The 21,086-nt window shown below is 37.0% G+C and overlaps 1 protein-coding gene across 1 annotated transcript; it reads left to right on the forward strand.

The window, feature by feature from the left end:
• The first annotated feature begins 17,185 nt into the window (after window positions 1–17,185).
• Window positions 17,186–20,816, forward strand: LOC145168925 (pumilio homolog 12-like). Its single transcript, XM_079087571.1, has 5 exons — window positions 17,186–18,551; window positions 18,635–18,797; window positions 19,047–19,210; window positions 19,606–19,864; window positions 20,519–20,816. The coding sequence occupies exons 1-5, from the start codon at window positions 17,521–17,523 to the stop codon at window positions 20,639–20,641; spliced, it is 1,740 nt and encodes a 579-aa protein (XP_078943697.1). The 5' UTR covers window positions 17,186–17,520; the 3' UTR covers window positions 20,642–20,816.
• Window positions 20,817–21,086: the final 270 nt, after the last annotated feature.

Here is a 21,086-nt window from a genome sequence, read left to right on the forward strand (position 1 = left end):
GATACCACTGTTGGGTTTTGAGCATTCTAACACTCCTAAGGTGTTCATGCAACCCTAAATACCTTGGATCTATGTTTTCACTAATTATACATGCAAATATCAATTTTCCAAGGTATTGTTCTAACTAGCATAATATAAAGTACATGTAATATAACATCTAGTAGAATTACATACCTCTTTGTTGTAGCTTGATTCCATGGAGCTCAAGAGCCTAGTGCCCCAAATATGACACTTCAAATGGTTCACACAACATCAAAACAACTTGGAATAACCATGAGAAGAGATACTTCACTCTAGAAATCGGCTTACCCTCTTGTGTATTCACTAGTGCCGATTTCACCAACCAATGGGGTCTTTATATAGTGTGCACATTAGGGTTACACCATGTAACCCATGACTTTGCCCATTCCTTATGCTCCATGGGTTTTAACCTCCATGGAGTATCCATGGGTCACCACATGGGTTAAACCCAACATAAGGAATCATGGATCATAAGCCCAGATATATAAGAATGAATGATTTACACAATCAATCCCCATATATTTAATTAGTCTCTTTTGATCACTAAATTAATTCCAAATTAATTCTTGATCAATACTAATTAAATAATATGATTTCATATTAATATATTAGAACTTATAATATATTAATATGTCACAAATATCCTCTTCTCACAAAAGGTCTATTCAAATGTCCTGATGCCATGCAACCCAAATGGACCATGTCGGGTCGGGTCAAGTATATACCAATTATACTTATGGGCTTAGACACTAATCCAACAGTCTTCTCCACATCCTCCTCCTCGACTCTCATCTGAGGATACCCTGACCTCAAATCGACCTTGGAGAACCAAGATACACCCTAAAACTGATTGAATAGGTCAACATATTGTGGAAGTGGGTAACTGTTCTTCATCGTCAACTTGTTCAACTCCTAGTAATCAATCCACATCCGGTATTAACCGTCCTTCTTCTTAACAAACAAAATCAGCAGTCCCCAAGGCGAACTGCTCGGTCTAATGAACTGCTTGCCCAATAGCTCGTGAAGCTGGGAGTACAACTACTACATCTATGGTGGTGCTAATCAGTATGGCGCCTTAGCAATCGAAGTTGAACAAGGGATCATATCGATCTTGAAATCCACTTGCCTCGCGGGAGGCACACTGGTTAGTTCCTCATGAAATACATCTAGAAACTCTCTGACTACAAGCACATCCGAAGCTGAATCCCCCTTCTCTACCCGAGTGTTAACCACATACGCGAGATAACCTATACACCCATACTATAGATATTGTCGAGTCTTGGCATTCGAACAAAAGGTTGATCAAACCCAGGTACCATCGCCATAAATAATCAGTACTTACCTACTTGGGGTTCGAACTACAACCCACAAACCCTCATAATCTATCATTGCACCAAAGATGCGGCTGATCCATGAGATATCTCAGACTCTTGTTATTCGTGTAGATGGTACACCTAACCTCATATAGATAGTGCCGCCAAATCTTAAAGGCAAACACCACTTCCCCCAACTCCAAATCATGCATCGGATACCGAACATCATGCGGCATCAGCTGCCTAGAAGCATACATAATAACTCTCCCTATGTGCATGAGTACAACCCCCAAACCGGTAATAGAAGCGTCACAATAAACAACAAAATCCTACACACCCTCCAGGAGGGTTAACACTGGGACCTCACATAATTTATTTCTCAGCATCTCGAAGGTAGTCTGCTACTCAAGCCCCTAGCAAATATCCACGCCCTTCCTCGTCAAACGAGTGAGAGGTACAACAACCTTGGAGAAATCCTGAATAAACCTCCGATAATACCCTTCTAAACCAAGAAAACTCCTTATCTCCGAAGGAGACTTCGGGACCTCCCACTGTATAACTGCCTCAACCTGTTCTGGTTAACAAGATATCCCAAGAATTGTACCTCCCGTAACCAGAACTCACACTTCGAGAACTTGGCATAAAGCGTCTCCCTCCTCAAAACTCCTAGCAGCTCTCGAAGGTGCTCCTCATGTTGCTCCATGGTCTTGGAATAAACCAAGATATCATCGATAAAAACAATGACTGATCGATAGAGCATTGGCCTACATACCCTATTCATCAAATCCATAAATATTTCCGGCACATTGGTGAGCCCAAACAACATCACCATGAAATCGTAATAACCTTAACGAGTTCGGAATGATGTCTTCTCCACGTCCTCCTCCTCGACTCTCATCTGAGGATACCGTGACCTCAAATCGACCTTGTAGAACCAAGATGCACCCTAAAACGGATCGAATAGGTCATCATACTGTGGAAGTGGGTAACGGTTCTTCATCGTCAACTTGTTCAACTCCTGGTAATCAATGCACATCCGGTGTGAACCATCCTTCTTCTTAACAAACAAAATCAGCGGTCCCCAAGGCAAACTGATCGGTCTAATGAACTGCTTGCCCAATAGCTCTTAAAGCTGAGAGTACAACTAATACATCTCTGGTGGTGCTAATCGGTATGACGCCTTAGCAATTGAAGTTGAATAATGGATCATATCGATCCTGAAATCCACTTGCCTCGTGGGAGGATCGCCGGGTAGTTCCTCATGAAATACATCTAGAAATTCTCTGACTACAGGCACATCTGAAACTAAATCCCCCTTCTCTACCCGAGTGTTAACCACATACGCGAGATAACCTATACAGTCAAGTCTTGGCATTCGAACAAAAGGCTGATCCAACCCAGGTACCATCGCCATAAATAATCAGTTCTGACCTACTTGGGGTTCGAACTACAACCCACAGACCTTCATAATCTATCATTGCACCAAACCTGCTCAACCAGTCCATCCCTACTATCACACACACATCCCCCATATGGATAGGGATCAAATTGATCGGGTAAGAAACCCCAAAAAACTCCAAGGTACAATCCCGAAAGATGCTCGATGTATGTAGCGCCCGTAGATTCGGGCTAGTCAATTCAGAGACGATAAGCGTCAAAAATGACTTTTTGATAGAGGATTATTTAGAATAAATAATCTAAACTAAGTTGTAGTATATGTCACAAGGTTTCTGTACATATAAAGAACGCTGAAATCTGAGTTATAACGAAGAAGTTATGACCTGTCGAAGTTTCGCGACAAAACCGGGACGACACCGGGTATCGTAAAAAGTGACTTTAATATAAAGTACATCTTAGCCTTAGTGATATAAAGGAAATTTTTAGAGTACGTCTCCACCTACGCGTGGATATAAAGAACGTCAAAAACGGAGGTCGTATGCAAAAGTTATGACCTTCCAAAGATGTAGCAGTGTAAGAGCATGACACTTGGCAGAAATCCTAATCAGCCATGCTCCACGACGTGGAAATACGGTCCAAGGCGTGGAATTAGTCAAGGACATTAATCAAGGCTAGAAAAACACGTGCTAAGTCTACGGGAGTGATGTGTTAAGATTCCACGACGTGGAAATAAAGGCCACAACATGGAAATGTCATCTGGACACCTTTCGAAGCTAGAACGCAGATGGCAAGCCTACGAAGTGATTCAACCATGCTCCACGACGTGGACATAAGACTCCATGATGTGGACATGTTTTTGGCAGCCTATAAATAGTAAGTTCGACCCTTGCTCTTCTTACACCTATAAAACTTCTTTCTCTCTCTCGTTTGCTGAAGGCGTTCCGCGTCCCGAACCCGACGATCACGAACCGCTGACCGTTTCTAGTTAGATTCTATCCAATCATGCTACTAATGTGAGTGCATAGTCCCTTTCATGAACATGATTTTAATACAAGTATTAAATTATACATTTATGTGTGAGATATTTGATATTGCCTGAAATACGTGTTAAGAGCATATCTGATAAATATATGATGATTTAGGATACAGAGTAGACCTAAATAAATTAAGAGGGGTATTGGGTAGTATCTCCTTGTGAGTACGAGTGAAATATATACGGATGGAATAACTTTAAAACATGTCACTGATCTGAGAGTATGGATTAATACATAGTCATTTGTCCTTAGTCCGAGAGTATGGATAGGACATAGTTATTTGTTATTAATCCGGGAGTATGGATTAAGACATAGTCGATTGTCCCTAGTCTGAGAGTATGGAATGGGCATAGTTATTGATCCGGGAGTATGGATTAGATATACCCCATCCGGGAGTATGGATTAGGTAAAGAGGTAAATTTTAGATCCGGGAGTATGGATTAGGTAGAGAGGTAAACTTTAGATCCGGGAGTATGGATTAGGTAAACAGGTTAATTTTAGAGCCGTGAATATGGATTAGGTGAAGAGGTTAATTTTAGATCCGAGAGTATAGATCATGTCGTTGTGAGGATCGACGGGGTGGGGTAAAGTTGCTTATATATGGTGAAATTGTATATTTTGTAAGTTCTAAAATATATATATATATATATATATATATATATATATATATATATATATATATATATATATATATATATATATATATATATGATATAACATTGTGGGATTGAAATCCCTATGTACTCACCAGGTTTCCCAACCTAACCCACTCAATATATTTGTATCACAGGTGTCGATACGAAGCTATATTACACTGAGAGATTAAAGGAAATTTAAATCACTAGTGTAAATGAATGTAAGGTTTGTTTATGCTTATGTTTATGTATTAACGATGACATCCCAATGTTTTAATATAAACAAAATACATTTCTTCAGAAATGCTTTGATAATATATTTATCATGTTTTTTTTCTAGGAACAAATTCCGCAATATATTTCTTTAAAATATACTCTGATTTTCAAATAAAGCATAAACAAATCGGTCTTTTATGTCTGTGAAATTGGGGATGTCACAATGTAGAAACCCCATGCTCGTTGGCGATGGAAACTCACAACAGGCACTCCAACTCTTTAAGAGCCATGTCAAAACTCCTATTGAAGGATTGTGACATAAAGGACTGACTCGCACCCGAGTCAAAAAGTACAAGAGCAGGCAAAGAATTCACTAAGAAGGTACCTAACATAATATACAACCATAAGCATATAATAAAATAAGTTAAAAGAATAATAAATGGAAGTATATCAGTAACGACGTCAATCATTGCCCTGACCTCCTCTGATGTGAGCTAAAAAGCACGACCCCTGGCCTACATGGCCTCAGCTCTCCCATATCGTTCATCTATGATCCTCAAAGTAGTCAGGGCTGGTGCCTTCCCCGGCTTGGCAGCAAGTAAAGGATATTGGGCCTTTACATGGACAACCTAATCACAATGGTAACAAATCCTGGTGCTTGGTACTGAAGCCTGCTAGTGACAATCCCTTGCAAAATGCCCTTCTTTTCCGCATTTGTGGCACCTAGTATCTGATCAATAAAGGCCCTCATGCGCCTTCCCGCACTTTCCACAAGTGCTGCCCCTCTGACCTCCAGATCGTGACACAGCAGGCTTGAACCACTTTGCTACAGGCTGTGGATGAACTGGAGCCTGCCTCTCCTCCCTCGTCTGGATCTCAATCTTGATCTCCCGTGTCCACACAACATTCTGAAGCTTGGAGAGGGTACTGTAACGCTGGGTAGACACAAACTGCCGAATCTTAGTCTTGAGCTTGCTCAAGTACCGTGCCATTTGGGCCTGCTCCATGGCAGAACACTCAAGACAGAAAAGAGTTCTCTCAGTAAAAATCTTGGTGATCTCAGTCACCGACTCTGACGTCTGTCTCAACACTGGATACTCTTGAGCCAACCTCTCTCTCTCTCTCTCTCTCTATATATATATATATATATATATATATATATATATATATATATATATATATATATATATATATATATATATATATATATATATATATATATATATATATATACCAAGGGAACATACTCTATGTCAAACATATCTAGAAAATGCCCCTAAGTAACAGCAACCCTATGCTCCGAAGTATTAGAACCAGTCACCAGGTTCCACCAATCCTCCGCGCCCAGACGAAGAAGATTCAGGGCGCACCTGACCTTCCAGTCCTCCGGACAGGAACAAATAAAGAAACAGCCATCCACATCAGAAATCCATCTCATAGCAAGAATCGGGTCCTTGACCCCGTTAAACTTTAAGGGCTTCATGTTCCTGGTACTAGAATGAACCTCTCCCCTGAACCCCTGCAGTAGCAACAACTGTGGTAGCTGCAGTAGTAGCCTCAGAAATAGTAGCATACCACTCATCAAATAGCTCAATCATTGCGGTCTTGATAGACCCAAAAACCTCCAGGATGGCACCCCAAATAGTCGCAACCACCTTAGTGGCAATCAACTCGCGAATGTCATCATCTGTCAAACCTGGCCTCTATGGATCGCCATCTTCTGATCAAAAACCTCTCGTATACACCGTACTGAAAATGAACCAAAATATATCAGAAATTACACAATTCATGATATTACAACCATTACGGAAAATTAAACCCTCAGGGTTTGTGACTTCCATTCTACATGTACGGGTCATGTGCTTCCAGTAGTACGGGACCATACTACCTTCTACTCCTACCCGTATTTGTCTCGATGGATTGTCACAGACCACCCAAATACAAAGCCCCACCACTAGGATACGCATACCTCCTAAACTCAGTCTCTCGAGAGTGGCTAATCATCCCTCAAGCTGGCCTAGTACAAACACAATCACTCATGAAACTTCTACCAACCCTGTAGCCGTTAGTGCAAGCTAATCATACATAACATCGGATTCTATAGACATTCGATGTAACATACACGTTCAGTTATCGTGTTATGTAATTTTAAAAGTGAAAAATATAATGAAATATTATATGAAATTGAGCGTTGATTTCTAACAGATAGTTTTTACTAGAAATGAAGTAAAACTATGTTTAGAATCACTTGGAAAATATTGGAAGTCTTATGAGATTCCAATCTAATATTGAAATTTAACAAAAATATAAATTTGAAATAAGTAAAATTTTATTATTGAAAGTTGTAGAGAATCCTGTTAGAAACATTTAGGTGAAAACCTTATCGAAATCTGAGTTATAACGAAGAAGTTATGACCAATCGAAGTTTCGTGACAAAACCGGCACGACGCCGTATAGCGTAAAAAGTGAGTTTTCGATAAACTACTTTTTAGCCTTAGTAATCTAAATGAAAGTCGTAGTATTCATTAAACCGAGAACTTTCATAAAAAGAACGTCTAAATCTGACTTCGTATGAGGAAGTTATGATTTTTCTAAAGTTTCAGTATAACAATAGACAGCTAAAAACTCGAAATAAAGATCGAGTAATTTTTAGCCGACACAACCTAAACGAGAATCGAAGGTCTCGTTAATAGTAGTACAACGGTAAAAAGACAGACGAAAACGGACGTCAGATGAAGAAGTTATGAAATTTTAACGGACTTTTCCTGTCTCGGCCCGTTAAAAATATAATATTAATATAATATAAAAAAATAAAAATCAAAACTAGCCGGCGGAGTCTAAATGAAAGATGTAGAGCATAATCTCGCCTACGCGTGGATATAAAGAACGTCAAAAACGGAGCTCGTATGCGAAAGATATGGATTTTTGAAGTTCGGAGCACAAACTTTGAGAATTTGACTGCATTCACGACGTGAACACAGTGTTCACGGCGTGAACTCAGTGAACGACACGTTTTGAGCCTGGAAGACACACGGCAAGCCTAGGGGATGACCAGGATCAAAGTCACGACGTGAGAGTCGATTTTTCAGCCTATAAATAGAAATCGAGTCCTCCGGGTTTATGTTACAAATTCTCACTCTCATTCACTCTCTAGCCTCTCTCAAGCCCCTCTAACACCCTCCAAAGTCCAGGTATCATCCCCGACACCCGAAGCAAGTCCTGACGCTCTGAAGTTCCCGAGAAAATTATATTTTCAAGTCGAAACTCTGCCCCTGTAAGGCCGGTTTCAACTAAAATCCCCGGTTTCATCGCAGAAAGTCATATTTAGAGCCGAAGTGCTGCCCAAATTATCATTTATTCCTTCGGTTATTTCACAGTGAGTACAATATATAGGAACAATTATATGTTATGTGTTATATATGCTATGTGCTTTTCCGTGTTATCATCTTGTGTTATTATTTCCGTTATTTTGATAGCAAAGTTGTACCTTTTGCCATATGATCAGTGAAAGGACTTAGATTCACAGTGGTATTGGTATGTAGTCTCTGGCCATGTAGAGCATGTCTCCGTAAGAGAATGACTTCTATTCTATGGCATTGGCAGATGGTTAGACAGGGCTATAAGCCTGAAATCTACCATAATGTTAATCAGAAATTGTATGTCTTCTGTGCCATTTAGGACGAAGCGTTATTGATGTTTATCAAGTATTGAAATTGTTAAGTCTCTTTGACCGTATAACTTTGAATCGAGTCATTGATGGTTATGGAAAGCTTGTCACATGATTTCACATATGTCTTTGTTGTTCCTCTTTGTTTCTGCCATATTGATGTATATATATGGCATAACGATATATTGTATCTATTATTGAACTCACTAAGCGGTATCGCTTACCCCTCTCAATGTTTTAACAAATTTGCAGGCAATAAGCAACCAGTATAGTTATATACTGATATAAGATTTCAAATAGTTTGAAACTATTGTATTTTGTACTCATGTTTGTATAAAATTTTAATATCCTGGGTAGTTATGTAATATGTTAAAACTTTGAAATAGTTGGTTTGTATCCAGTCGTTTGTAATCGAAATTATAAATGTAAAATATTATTTATGAATATGCATGTAACATGTTTTGGAGTAACAATATTGTGAAGTATGAAAGTTTGGGTCTTTCAGAAATACGAAAGTTTAGAAAGGGGTTCTTTCATTCGAATACTTTATTCTAATTGTAGTTATCCTAATTATGATGACACGTGCGGAATTAATAAGATCAAGTGAATCATACAAACATCAAGAACACCAAGAGTAAATAATCATGTTTAAGTCCATTTGAATAGTAAGAGTACAAGTGGGTTTGTTCTTTCTCTCACTAAACTAACACTCACAAATGGGTCTTACATAAATGAGTGTCACTCACTTCCTATTTATAAAAAAGACAACTCATTACATTATACAAGAGGGTAAGCCTACACTCCACATCCAAGGAGAACTTTGCACCCTAAAATTGTCCTCCATAAAAATTGGATGTTCCGGCTTCAGTTTCCAAACGAGCTCGCGCGATCAAGACCAACTCCCCCTCAAAGTAACACCGGTCTTCAAATCCGCAAATGGACACCCGAGAAGCTTCGTATACCCATATCTACATTCTCCCCTTTTTATAATCAACATGTGATTATAAAACCCACAAAGGATGATAAGCGCTCGAGGAATAAACTTGACGGATCTCCCCTTGATGTGTGCCAAAAATGGAACCGCGAAAATCTTGCACTAACAACAATCACGAAAAGCCAAGAAAATTTAAAATTTTTGTGAAAATTTTCAACTTTTGGGTGAGAGTTGCAAGAATTTCAAAAACTGGGTAATAATTGTTAATTTTGTAATTCTGCAGGGAACCGTTGCGCCAAAATAGCTTTCAATTACGAAACTTTACACCAATTGCAAAACTGGGCATAAATTGTCAATTCGCATTAACTGCAGGGACTGAACTCGAAAAATCTTCCCATGTCACAGAAAATTACCCCAATGTCAAAACTGGATAATTTCTGCCAATTCGTTGAAACTTCAGAGATGCGAAACGAAAATTATGCATTCTTCACAAAATTTTATCCCATTTCGAAACAAGGTGAAAATTGCCACTTCTTTGATAGTTTAGGGATGCGAAATGAAAATGTTTGTTTTCTTCCCCACTTCGCTACCCAGATGATGTACGGTGGTTTCACTTTCTTCTTCAAATCACAAACGACCATAGCGAAGTCCAAACTGATTAAGCCAAATAGCGAAGATACCCATAGCGAAATTGTTTGACCGTCAATGCAATATACCCAAAATCGAAGTCTCTTTTATTTATACATCAAACTTCGATTTATCCTCAAGCCAATCGACCTTCGTTATCCAACATTCAAATCGAAGACTCAATTCACGATCTCATATGCGAACTCCAAATCGATCTCCCATAGCGAAGGTATTCGATTTCTAAACCAAATCACGATCATGACCACAAAAAGCGAACCTTAATTTTGACTCAAGTAAGAGTCTTTGAAGCGAAACCTGTTAACCCATCTGCTTTCTATTCCTCTTCAACACAGAAAATTAAGTTCAACATCATCAACCCAAATAGTGTTTGTTCAACATCCAATTAATCAATCCCAAATCGATTTCATCTGTTGACCATTCGTTATGATTACGAATATTATGACCATTCAATATCAAGAATTGCTATGAATTCTGTCCTTCGCAAGCAACTTACAAAAAAAACAGTTTCGTTATTAAATTTGTTATCAGGCCCTGTCCTTCGATATTAGTTCTTTCCAATTACCCCTTCTCAATCATCTTCCCAATTTCAAACTTCGTTATTGAATTTGCTATCAATATCATTCCTTTATTATCAATGTCGAACAGCAACAGACAATATCGAATCCATAACTTCAATTTTGACTTGTATCCTTCTACATCAATTCCCATTTAATCATCACAACTTTTTCAGAACAAAAACCAATTTTGACTTTCGAAAATCATCATTGATTTTTCATTCATCTGTACTTCACAAGATTTTGAGAATTATGTCGTTTTAACAATCAGATCAACCAACTGATCGCTAGGAAGAAGCTTTGTGGATTTGAATTCATCATAGGAACTATCGAAGCGTGAGAAAAAATATCATCCGATTTTGAACGAAATGAACAGTAATCAACAATTTTGGGCTCAAAATTGATGAACATTATCTGAATTGTTATAATGGGCTCGATGAACGGTGAATGTTTCGGAATTTTGGGCTAAAAAAATTGATTTCGAAAGTAAAAAAAAAAATTGTGAAAATATGATTTTGATTTTTGGGGTTTGATCTGAACAAAAAATAATTGGATCAACAATGGGGTTTGAAGCAGATTAGATCCAATAAAACAAAACGATCAACAATCAAAAACGAAAAGCATGAATTGAAATTAATTTCGATAAAACCTGGATTGTTCTTCATAAGATCATCAAAAATCAAGAACGTTTTGGAATCCATTTGAGGATTTGAGATACCTTCTTGATGATTTTTTTTCCGTTTGCAACACACGAATCAATCATTGAAGATCTTGGTTCTTTTGTTGGAACAAGAAAATCACCAATCTTCACATTGTACCACCCACGCTGCGTGTTCTACAAACCGTTCTTCGTGTTCTTCAACGATCTAGCATCATCTTTATAAGAACCATCAACACTTTTGGATTTTGAATTCAAATTCATTGCAACACTTGATGATTGTTGCTTTGGAACCCAAATTTGCTTCATAAATTTCGGATTCATAACAACTTTTGAAGATTTTTGTGAAGAAACCCAATTGTTATTGCTTTTGATATTCTTCTTCTTTTTCTTCCTTTTCATCTTATTGGATCTTGAAGTTTTGAATTCAAGAACAACATCATTCTTGACAACTTCAACTTTGCAAGTTTGAATCAAATCTTTTGGAGTTTGATACATTTGAACTTCTTAGACTGAAGGCTTTCGATATGGCACCATTCCTTCAAACGAATCACAAGAGCTCAATCAATCATCAGTTTGAACTCCAATTAAACGAAGAACTTTCACATCTTCATCAAAATCACATTGAATTCCCATTTCTTGAGATTCAACAAACTTAAGAACATGAAGATCACTTAGGTCTTCAATAAGAGAAACATATTCCTTCTTGAATAATTCTCTTTCTTTTCCTTCCTTTTGATTCACACCAAGATAACATAATCATTCTGATTTCAAGCAAACATCCAATCTTCGAAAGTGGTTGAAATATCAATCTTCCATGATCATCTTTCAACAACAACCCATAAAATTGTTTCTCATTAACTTTGTATTTGACGTCTTCAATCATCACGATCCAAGAATCATAAGCCAAATACACCATGATCACAAGAACCTGAAAATTTCTAGAGAGAGAAAGTGATTATGAATGAAATCTCTAGAGAGAGAAAGTGAAACAAACAAGTATTCTAGAGAGAGAAACTTGAATTTTGGATCAAATCAAGATAAATTCGATTTCTAGAACACAAGCTTTCTCAAAGATGAAGAACCCACAACAATGAAGATTCACTCAAATTATGTAGTCATCATAGATCAATTCTTCAGAGCTTCAAAAACACCCGCTCTGATACCAATTGTAGTGATCCTAATTATGATGACATGTGTAGAATTGATAAGATCAAGTGAATCATACAAACATCAAGAACATCAAGAGTAAATAATCATGTTTAAGCTCCATTAGAATAGTAAGAGTACAAGTGGGTTTGTTCTTTCTCTCACTAAACTAACACTCACAAATGGGTCATACATAAATGAGTGTCACTCACTTCCTATTTATAGGAAAGCCAACTCATTACACAATATAAGAGGGTAGGCCTATACTCTACATCCAAGAAGAACTTTGCACCCTAACACTACCCTAAGCCCACAACCAAACAAGGAACAGGAAATACGGCTAAATAAAACATTCCCAGGCTATAAAATCTTAGTTATGTACAACTATGATGCACACACTAAGTAACTATAGTAATGATGTCAATTCCATATAGCATATAAGAGATTCTCCTAGGCTATCAGGCATCATACATCAGGAAATTCTATCATGCAATTCTTGAAGATCTCTAGCCTACAACTAGCATGCAGTTCTATCATAATCATCATAAGCAAATAACGGTGTGGGTATCTTGGGGTATACTTTCTTGCTACAGTTGATCGTACACATCTTATCCTTCTTTCGTTACCTTTGAAAACAATTTTGAAAACTTTTACAGATCCTTACTTTGATTTTGTATTCACAAAAATGCTCATCCAATTCACTCAAACCAGGGCTCTGATATCAACTTGTAACATCCAAAAAATCAAGGTAAAATTTTCATTTTTGAAACCGATCCAAAAACCATAAGTATTTACAAAACATAGTTTCCAAAAGTCATAATAATGAATCGGAGTATCCCAAAATCAAAATCTCATAAAATCTGAAGGATGTATACGATCAAGCCTTCGCCTTGCCCCTTTCCTCTAAACTACCTGAAACCATAACAATCAAACTGTAAGCCCAAGCTTAGTGAGTTTCCCCAAAGTACCACACAAACCCAAACAGATAACAACATGCATATATGAGCCTTCAGAATGACTGAACTACATCGTAGGGCCTACAGCCTATCTGGATTGTTCTCCGAGCTTTCGGCCTGGCTGGACCACCTCGTAGTGCCTATAACCTATCCGGACCTCTCTCCGGGTATTCGTCCTGACTGGACCGCCTTGAAGGGCCTACAATCTATCCGGACCGCCCCGAGTATCTTGGGCTTCAGCACAAAGCAGGACCGCCTCAACCCAACAAACCATAACATGTCGACATATATATATAATAACAATCAATAACCAACAAATACAGGTAACAATACAGATCTACCAGTCTATCACATATCCAGCAAACACAAGTAAACATATAGATCTACCAGTCTATCACATATCCAACAAACACATGTAATCATACAGATCTACCAATCTATCATATAACAAACATAACATCATCCAATATATCAGGATACATAATCCAGTAGGCCGACATTCATGCCTTCGACCCACAAGTACCAGTGAGGAAAAGTCACCTGACAGACCGAAATATAGTTGAATGGACCACTGCTCCAAATGTTGTCTTTACTAGTCACCTATAGAATAAACAGTGACCTAATCTCAAACTACTATTTAAATGACCCAAAATGCCCGTAAGTCAAACTTGATCAAACCCCTGGTTAAAGGTCAAAGTCAAAAAGTCAAAGATCTTACACCAGGCTGAGTACGTCATGCGTACTCCCACTCTACGCCCAACGTAAAGGGTACCTTATTGATTACGGGCTCCAAACATGGTATGTTCAGCGTACCACCATGTACGCCCAACATACTAGCGTTGAACCCAAAACCTCTCATTAAGTCCTTAATACATAAAGCAATGCACCAAACTTCAGATCTAGGTAAAAAGGGACGTCTCAATGGATAAAGTCTTTGACTTTATCCATTTGCATGCATACAAGAAGGTATAAATCCAAACCCTGGGTCCAAAAGTCATCCAAGGCTCCAAAACTCATGCATGGCTTAATGAGAGTGACCAAGCTCTCATTTTTATTAGCAAAATGTACACAAACACTATATTAGCAAGATCTTAGCAAATAAATCATCAAGTTCCAAGTTTTATACCTTCTGGGGGTGCTTGAGGGTGAGATACTTCTGGATTTAAGTTGCCTTGAACTTCCAAGCTAGTCTACCACCTTCTTCCTCTTTCACAATCCCAAGAATACACACTCTCAAGCTCGAAAATACACACCAAGGGAGTAGGGTTTGCAAAGGGACATTTTTGGGAAATGGAGGTTGATGGGGGGAAATGTCTCAAAGGAGTTAAAGACATTATATAGGGCCCAAATCCTAATAATTTAGGGTTGAGCACAGCGATAGTACGCCCCGCATACCTAAGGTATGCCAAGCGTACCAGCTAAAGCCTTTGCGTCCGTTTAAATGAGTTACGTCATGCATAACTATAGCTTACACCCAACGTAAGGACCAAATTGCTAACATTTTAAACTTTTGGGCCAAAAACGAAAATATATGTAAGTCTAGATTACCCCCAGCGTAAGGACCAAATTGCTAACATTTTAAACTTTTAGGCCAAAAATGAAAATACCTTGACAAGGAGTGTTACAACACTAACTTACATCAAATACATTAGTTACAAAAACTATAATCAGGGACCAAAACTGTAAAGTTATGCAAAAACATGGCTTGCGCGGGCCCAAAATTTCGAAGTTGGATTCATGTCCGCGGGTCAAGCCGACACATGAGTTCATTGTTTTTTGTCTACAAAATCCATGATTTTCACTCCGCTACGCGTGCATAGGCGTTAGAGTAAAATCATACACATAAGCTTGTAAACTCATTACATATCTATGTTTATCAACCCACTAAGAGTTTACTTTTTACTCAAATGTGGGACATATTCCCACAACCATTTTATTTGTTAACTTTATTTCCGAATGTTCATCTCTGAACATCGATATCTCATTTACACATACTCCATTTTAGACACAACATATATTGTTTAGAAGCATTCACAGAGGAGAACATAACCCACTAAGGATTAAAAATATATAAATATATTTATATTTTAATGTGTCCAAAAATTATTAAAAATACAGATTTTTTTTGTTAAATTTTCCAACAATTCCCTTTGGCATAATCTTATGGGGTCGAATAAGACTAGTTGGACAATTTTGAGTCCCTTTTCTCTGATTTTCATCTTGTTAATCAAGTAGATATATTCGGTTGGTTGCTGGATGTTTCATATTGTTTTTCGGTTTTTTCTGATCGTGCATTTTCTGCTCGTGCATTTTATGGAAACTTGGTGGAATAATTGGGTTCCTATCAAGTTTGATGTTCTTTTGTGGCATATAAAATTAGAAAGCATTCCTACCAAACAGAGGTTGTCTTCTAGGGGTATTACATGAGACTTTATTACATGTTCTAGTTACTCGGAGTAGTGTAGAGATGGTGGCTCACATTTTATCAGTACATCCCTCCTTGGTTAACTTATAGGCTCGAATTGGTATTTGGTGGGGGTTTGGAGGTTCCGACTCTTTTTATCCAGTCACTTATTACTTGAGCAGATAGTGCTCAGTTGACAGACGGCCAATGGAAGACCTTTGATGCGTTGGTGATTACTTGTTTTTGGGTTTTGTGGAAGTTTTAAAATTCTTCAATCTTTGGAACAACTAGTTTAAGAAAATTTAATATTTTTGATGATATTGTTTACAGGGCGTTTATCTAAATTTCTAAAAGATATAGAAAAGCAAAGGTGAATTAGGTTACTTCGCTTCAATACCCGGCTCGTGCTTGTACTCTCTTGTAATGGTTTTTTTTCTAGATCGTTGCTAGTTTTTCTTTATGAAATTTTGTTGTTCCAAGAAAAGCGAGAAGATGGAAGATGAAACTTTTACTTTTATAAAATGTTTGGAAAAATAGTTCAAAACTTTTAAATTGAAACTTTTATTTTTATAAAATGTTTGGAAAAACAATTGAAAACTTTTAAATGGTATAAAATAAAATAAAAGATAAATGATAAATGACAAATGACAAGATTTTAGAAAAGTTCTTAAGAAAATCTAGTTGAATAACTTTTAGGTCAGACGTTCTTGATCTTTGAGAAAATTCGTCAAATAATCAAAGGGAATGGAGGGTTTGAAGATTTTGACCATAAAAAAATCGATTTTTGTAAATGACCATCACTTCCGTAGAGGGTGCTCTGAGGAAGGCTTAATCCTTCTGAAGAAAGTGAATAGTTTTGCGGAAATGAGGTGGAATGGGTAAAATTGTAAAATCACACAAAAAAAACGGTTCTCACTTTGTTGGCTGCGGAAGTGACGAATTTTTGGAAGGGATGCGGAACGGAGGGAAGAAGACGAAGAAGAGATGTCGACAAAGGGCAGAACACGAGGATGGTGAGGCGATCCCGATTTTTGTCATGGTTAGCCGAAGAACAGTTCCTCAGAGATGTGCTGATGAAGAACGAATCCGCAGAGCCTCAACAACCTTTCCGCAGAGCCTCGACAACCTTTCCGCGGAACCCCCTGTGCGGAAGTATGCAACAAACCGCTTTTTTTTTGTCTTTTTCCCTGCTACCTCAATTCCTCGTTATTATTCACATTCCTCAGAATGTAAAATGCTTCCGCAGAGCTCCCTCTACGGATCCCTTGGTTATTCTACAAAACTCAAATTTTTATGGTCAAAATGTTCAAACACCTCCTTTCCCTTTGGACATTTGATGAAATTTCTCTTGATTTTTTCCATATAACTAAAGCCATTTTTTTAACAAGGCGCCAAACGCGTTTATAATATCTCAAAATCTAATTACTGAATATTATCATAATCTTTGATAACTAAATATGATAGTGTATAGTGTATAATAATTTATTTATCTATATTATATAAATTTGATTTTAGTGTAAATGTATAATGTATAGTATATAATGTATTCATATAAATATAAATTTGACAGAAACTCTAACGGACGGGATGTTGCAGTTTTTAGGTGACAGGCGCCGCGTATTGGCTAAGCTTCATGAAGAAATCTTTCCATAAAATGCATGCATACAACTCTCGCTCAGTTTCTCTAAAACCCCTCTTTCTCTATCCAAAATTAAATCATATATTCCAAGGTATTCATCTCTCGTATTAATCTTGATCCCATTTCAATTCTTCTTCTTGTTACGAAATTCTCGAAAGAAATTTCAAGGAAAAACCCCACCCCTCTATAAAAACCCCCTCAAACCCCTCTTCCATCTCCCATTCACTAAAAAGAAACGCAGAATCTCTACCGATTACCCTCTAAAATCTTGTTGTTTGCTCGATTTTTGTTCCAATGGATCATCAAAGATACACCCAGATGAATCAAACCCCTGCGACGCCTCCTCCGACGCTGCAGCACCATTATTTCTCTAACGGATTCCCGTTTCAGTCGCTATCTCCGGCGGCTTTGAACAATATGCAGCAGACGCCTGTTAATCTCCCACCGTCGATTGATGTTGATCGGAGCCTAGCCAATGTTTTATCTTCTCTCAGTATCTCTCAGAACAACTATACCGACAGCCGGACGTTCCTCCCGCCGACTCTCGACTTCGATTACGGTGGCGTTACTTCTCCGATCGGCGGCGAGGGTTTTATTAGCCCTTTTCGCAGTAACACCAGTTATGATGAAAGCTGGAGGGTTTCAAACGCCGTTAACAATCCTCAAAGGTTTTATTATGGTGTGGGCCATGATAACCCCATTACTGTGGACCCTCTTCTTCGTCATCATTATCATTATTCCCCTCTCCCCTGCTACAACAGAGAATTTCTTCCAGGAACAAGTTCTTCATGGTTTGACCAACAGTTTGACTGGGACCAAAGGTCTTACTTGCTCGCCAAGGAACGATTGGACTCGACACAACATCTCAATTCCTCCCATAACCGTAGTTCATCAATCCCTTCTGCTGCAATTCTTGATGAATCTCTTTTCCACACCAACAATTTCTCAATGTCTAGTGATAATAACCTTAATCTTCAACACATCAACAGTCGCAATCATGGTGGAGTGGCGAATAAATTGCAAAATCAACAGTTATGGAGTCTATTGCCTTTAAAAGAAATGAGGGGTATGATTTCGTTACTAGCCAAGGATCAACACGGGTGCAGAATTCTACAATCAAAGTTTGAAAACCCAACTAAAGAAGAAATCGAGCTTGTTCTAACTCACGTGATGGGTTCAATTTCTGATCTTATGAAACACCAATTCGGAAATTATTTAATGCAGAAGCTTGTTGCTGTGTGCAATGCCGATCAGAAAGCTCTTATACTTCGTGAACTGACTCAGAAGCCATTTGACATAATTCTAGTTTCCATGAGTCCATATGGGTATGTTTGATTGCGTTAAATCTCGTTTAAATCTATATATTATGGATCATAAAGTAACATTTGTGTTCTTGTTGATTCTGTAGGACTAGAGCAATTCAATCATTGTTGGAGAATCTGGAAGACCCGCAACAGATTATGATGGTAACTAGGGCTTTACATCGTGGTGCTTCTAAATTGGCCAATGATCCAAATGGTCACCATGTTATTCAATCATGCTTGGTTCATTTTGATAGTGATTTCAACCAGGTATCATCTTTTAGTCATCCATCAATCTTAATTTTATGTGATGTTCTTCCATCGTTATAAGCTAAATCGTTCATATGTGCATGTTTCAATATTGTGTGTATCCACTTTCTTGCTTGAAATCCATAGTGAATGCTTATTATACCCGTTGATCCAGGTTACTAGATTCATAAGAACAACAAATTGTATGTAAGTTCTCAATGAAAATTGGTAATTGTGTAAAGTTGTTAATGCCTTGAATTTCTTTTGCAGCTTATTCTAGAAGATATAGCAAATAATTGCTTCAGTGTTGCAACCGATAAAAGTGGCTGCTGTGTGCTTCAGGCATGTTTGGATCGCTCTCATGGCAAAATTAGAAACTGCCTTGTTGCTGAGATCATGGTCAATGCAATTCAAATAGCAGAAGATCCCTTCGGGTTTGGATCTTTTGATTCTTTTTTCTTTTTGACTTAATGAGTTAACCACTTAATCTTCACAACTATACATGGTCCTTTCTTTTTGACTTAGTATGGACAAAATGACTTAAAGGATTGAGCCAAAAAAACCTGGCTTAATGTTTTAGAACACTAGCCAATTTCATATTTTTCCTTTTACTTTTTTTTTACTCCTAACTAAATATTCTGAAATTTGTTTTTCGGAATGTAAGCATAAAATGATAACGGATCTAGAAAATAAACAGACCCATACCGGATTTAATTGTAAAAAAAATGCTCATTAACCTGACTTAATACAGAAAGAACGACTTAACATACCAACAACTTTTTTACAAATTTGGTGTATTTTAAAGAATGAGATGGGTAATATGGTTTAGGAATTATGTGTTGCAACACATGGTGGGAATGAAGATTCGGGAGTTGACACAAGTGCTTGTGAGGCAATTGAAAGGGCAGTTTTCATCTCTTTCGAGAAACAAATATGCGAGTAATGTTGTTGAGAAATGTTTGACTGAAACGGATTCGGATATAAGGGAAACCATCATTTTTGAGTTGATAAAAACCCCCAATTCCTTAGCGCTTCTCTTAGATCCCTATGGCAACTTTGTCATCCAGTCTGCTCTAAACGCTTCCAAGGTTAGTTAATCTTAATATCTTTTTACTTTTACGGTGTTATGAAAAAAACTGTTTGTTTTGCCTATAATGGAATGGATCAAAGTTCATATCTTAGGGGTGTTGGAATTTTTTAATATATATAACCCATTGTTCTTTATAAATTTTTTTAATAAGAATTTTTTTTGAAGAATTTCATGATTATTACTAAATTAGAATATTGTTCTCTAAATATATCAAAAAATATATTTTTTTTATCATAATATTATTTGTGGTTTAATGAGATTTTGTTATGTTTAATTTTTTAGTTTTGTAAATATTTCGTTCTGTAACTAGAATTAAATATTATGTAGATTAGTGTTAAAGCTTATCTTATATTTTACATAAAATATAAAGAATTTTTATGAAAATTCATTCCATCTATAGAGACCAGTTTTTTTTTTTTTTTTTAATTATTTTTTTTTATGGGTCCGGCTTGATTTTTGTTTTTTTTTTGTGCATGTATAAGGTAGTGTTCATTTCCTGTAAAAAAAAACACTATTTGTTTTGTTTGATTAATTAATAAAATTGGATTATTGGTGAAGAAATATGATTCCTTCCATTTTGTTAATATTCATTCCTAAAAAGAATTATTATTCTATTTTTATTGATGGTTGTTTCTGTAATGGATTTGATTAGGAGGGGTTGGCATATGAGTGCCTAAGGAATTTGATCTCAAGAAATGAATCATCAATGCAAAGCAATCTTTATGGAAAAAAGATACTAGAAAGTATCGAAAAGAAGAGGATCATACACATATAGAGTGGGAGTGGGAGATGTATGTGAATAGATGTTGTTTTGGAAGACCGATTCTTAGTGTTATTTTTATATATGTATTTGCATGTTGTGGTTTTTGTATGTGTAGTTAGATCATGATATATGATGATCTGTGGTTTGAAATTTTTTAATAATATTCCAGTGCGAATGTGTTACAATATGCCCTTATGGATTTGTAGTGTTTTTTTATTACTTTATAACAAGTGGTATATATATTAGATGAAATGGTCAATTTAATTGTTTGTTTATTATTATTTTTACAAAATTATTGTATTAATTTTGATAGACAAGTTAAATGTAATTGTTCTATTAGAAAACATGCTACCAAACAATTTTGAAATCATGTTAATGTCAATCAAAATATAGATGTTAACACTCAATAAGTTTTATACAAACCATGTGTTCCAATGCTGCCAAAAAATAATATTCT

The sequence above is a fragment of the Lactuca virosa genome, chromosome 4, assembly GCF_052849685.1.
Source record: "Lactuca virosa cultivar CGN04683 chromosome 4, Lactuca_virosa_CGN04683_v6, whole genome shotgun sequence".
NCBI lineage: Eukaryota > Viridiplantae > Streptophyta > Magnoliopsida > Asterales > Asteraceae > Lactuca > Lactuca virosa.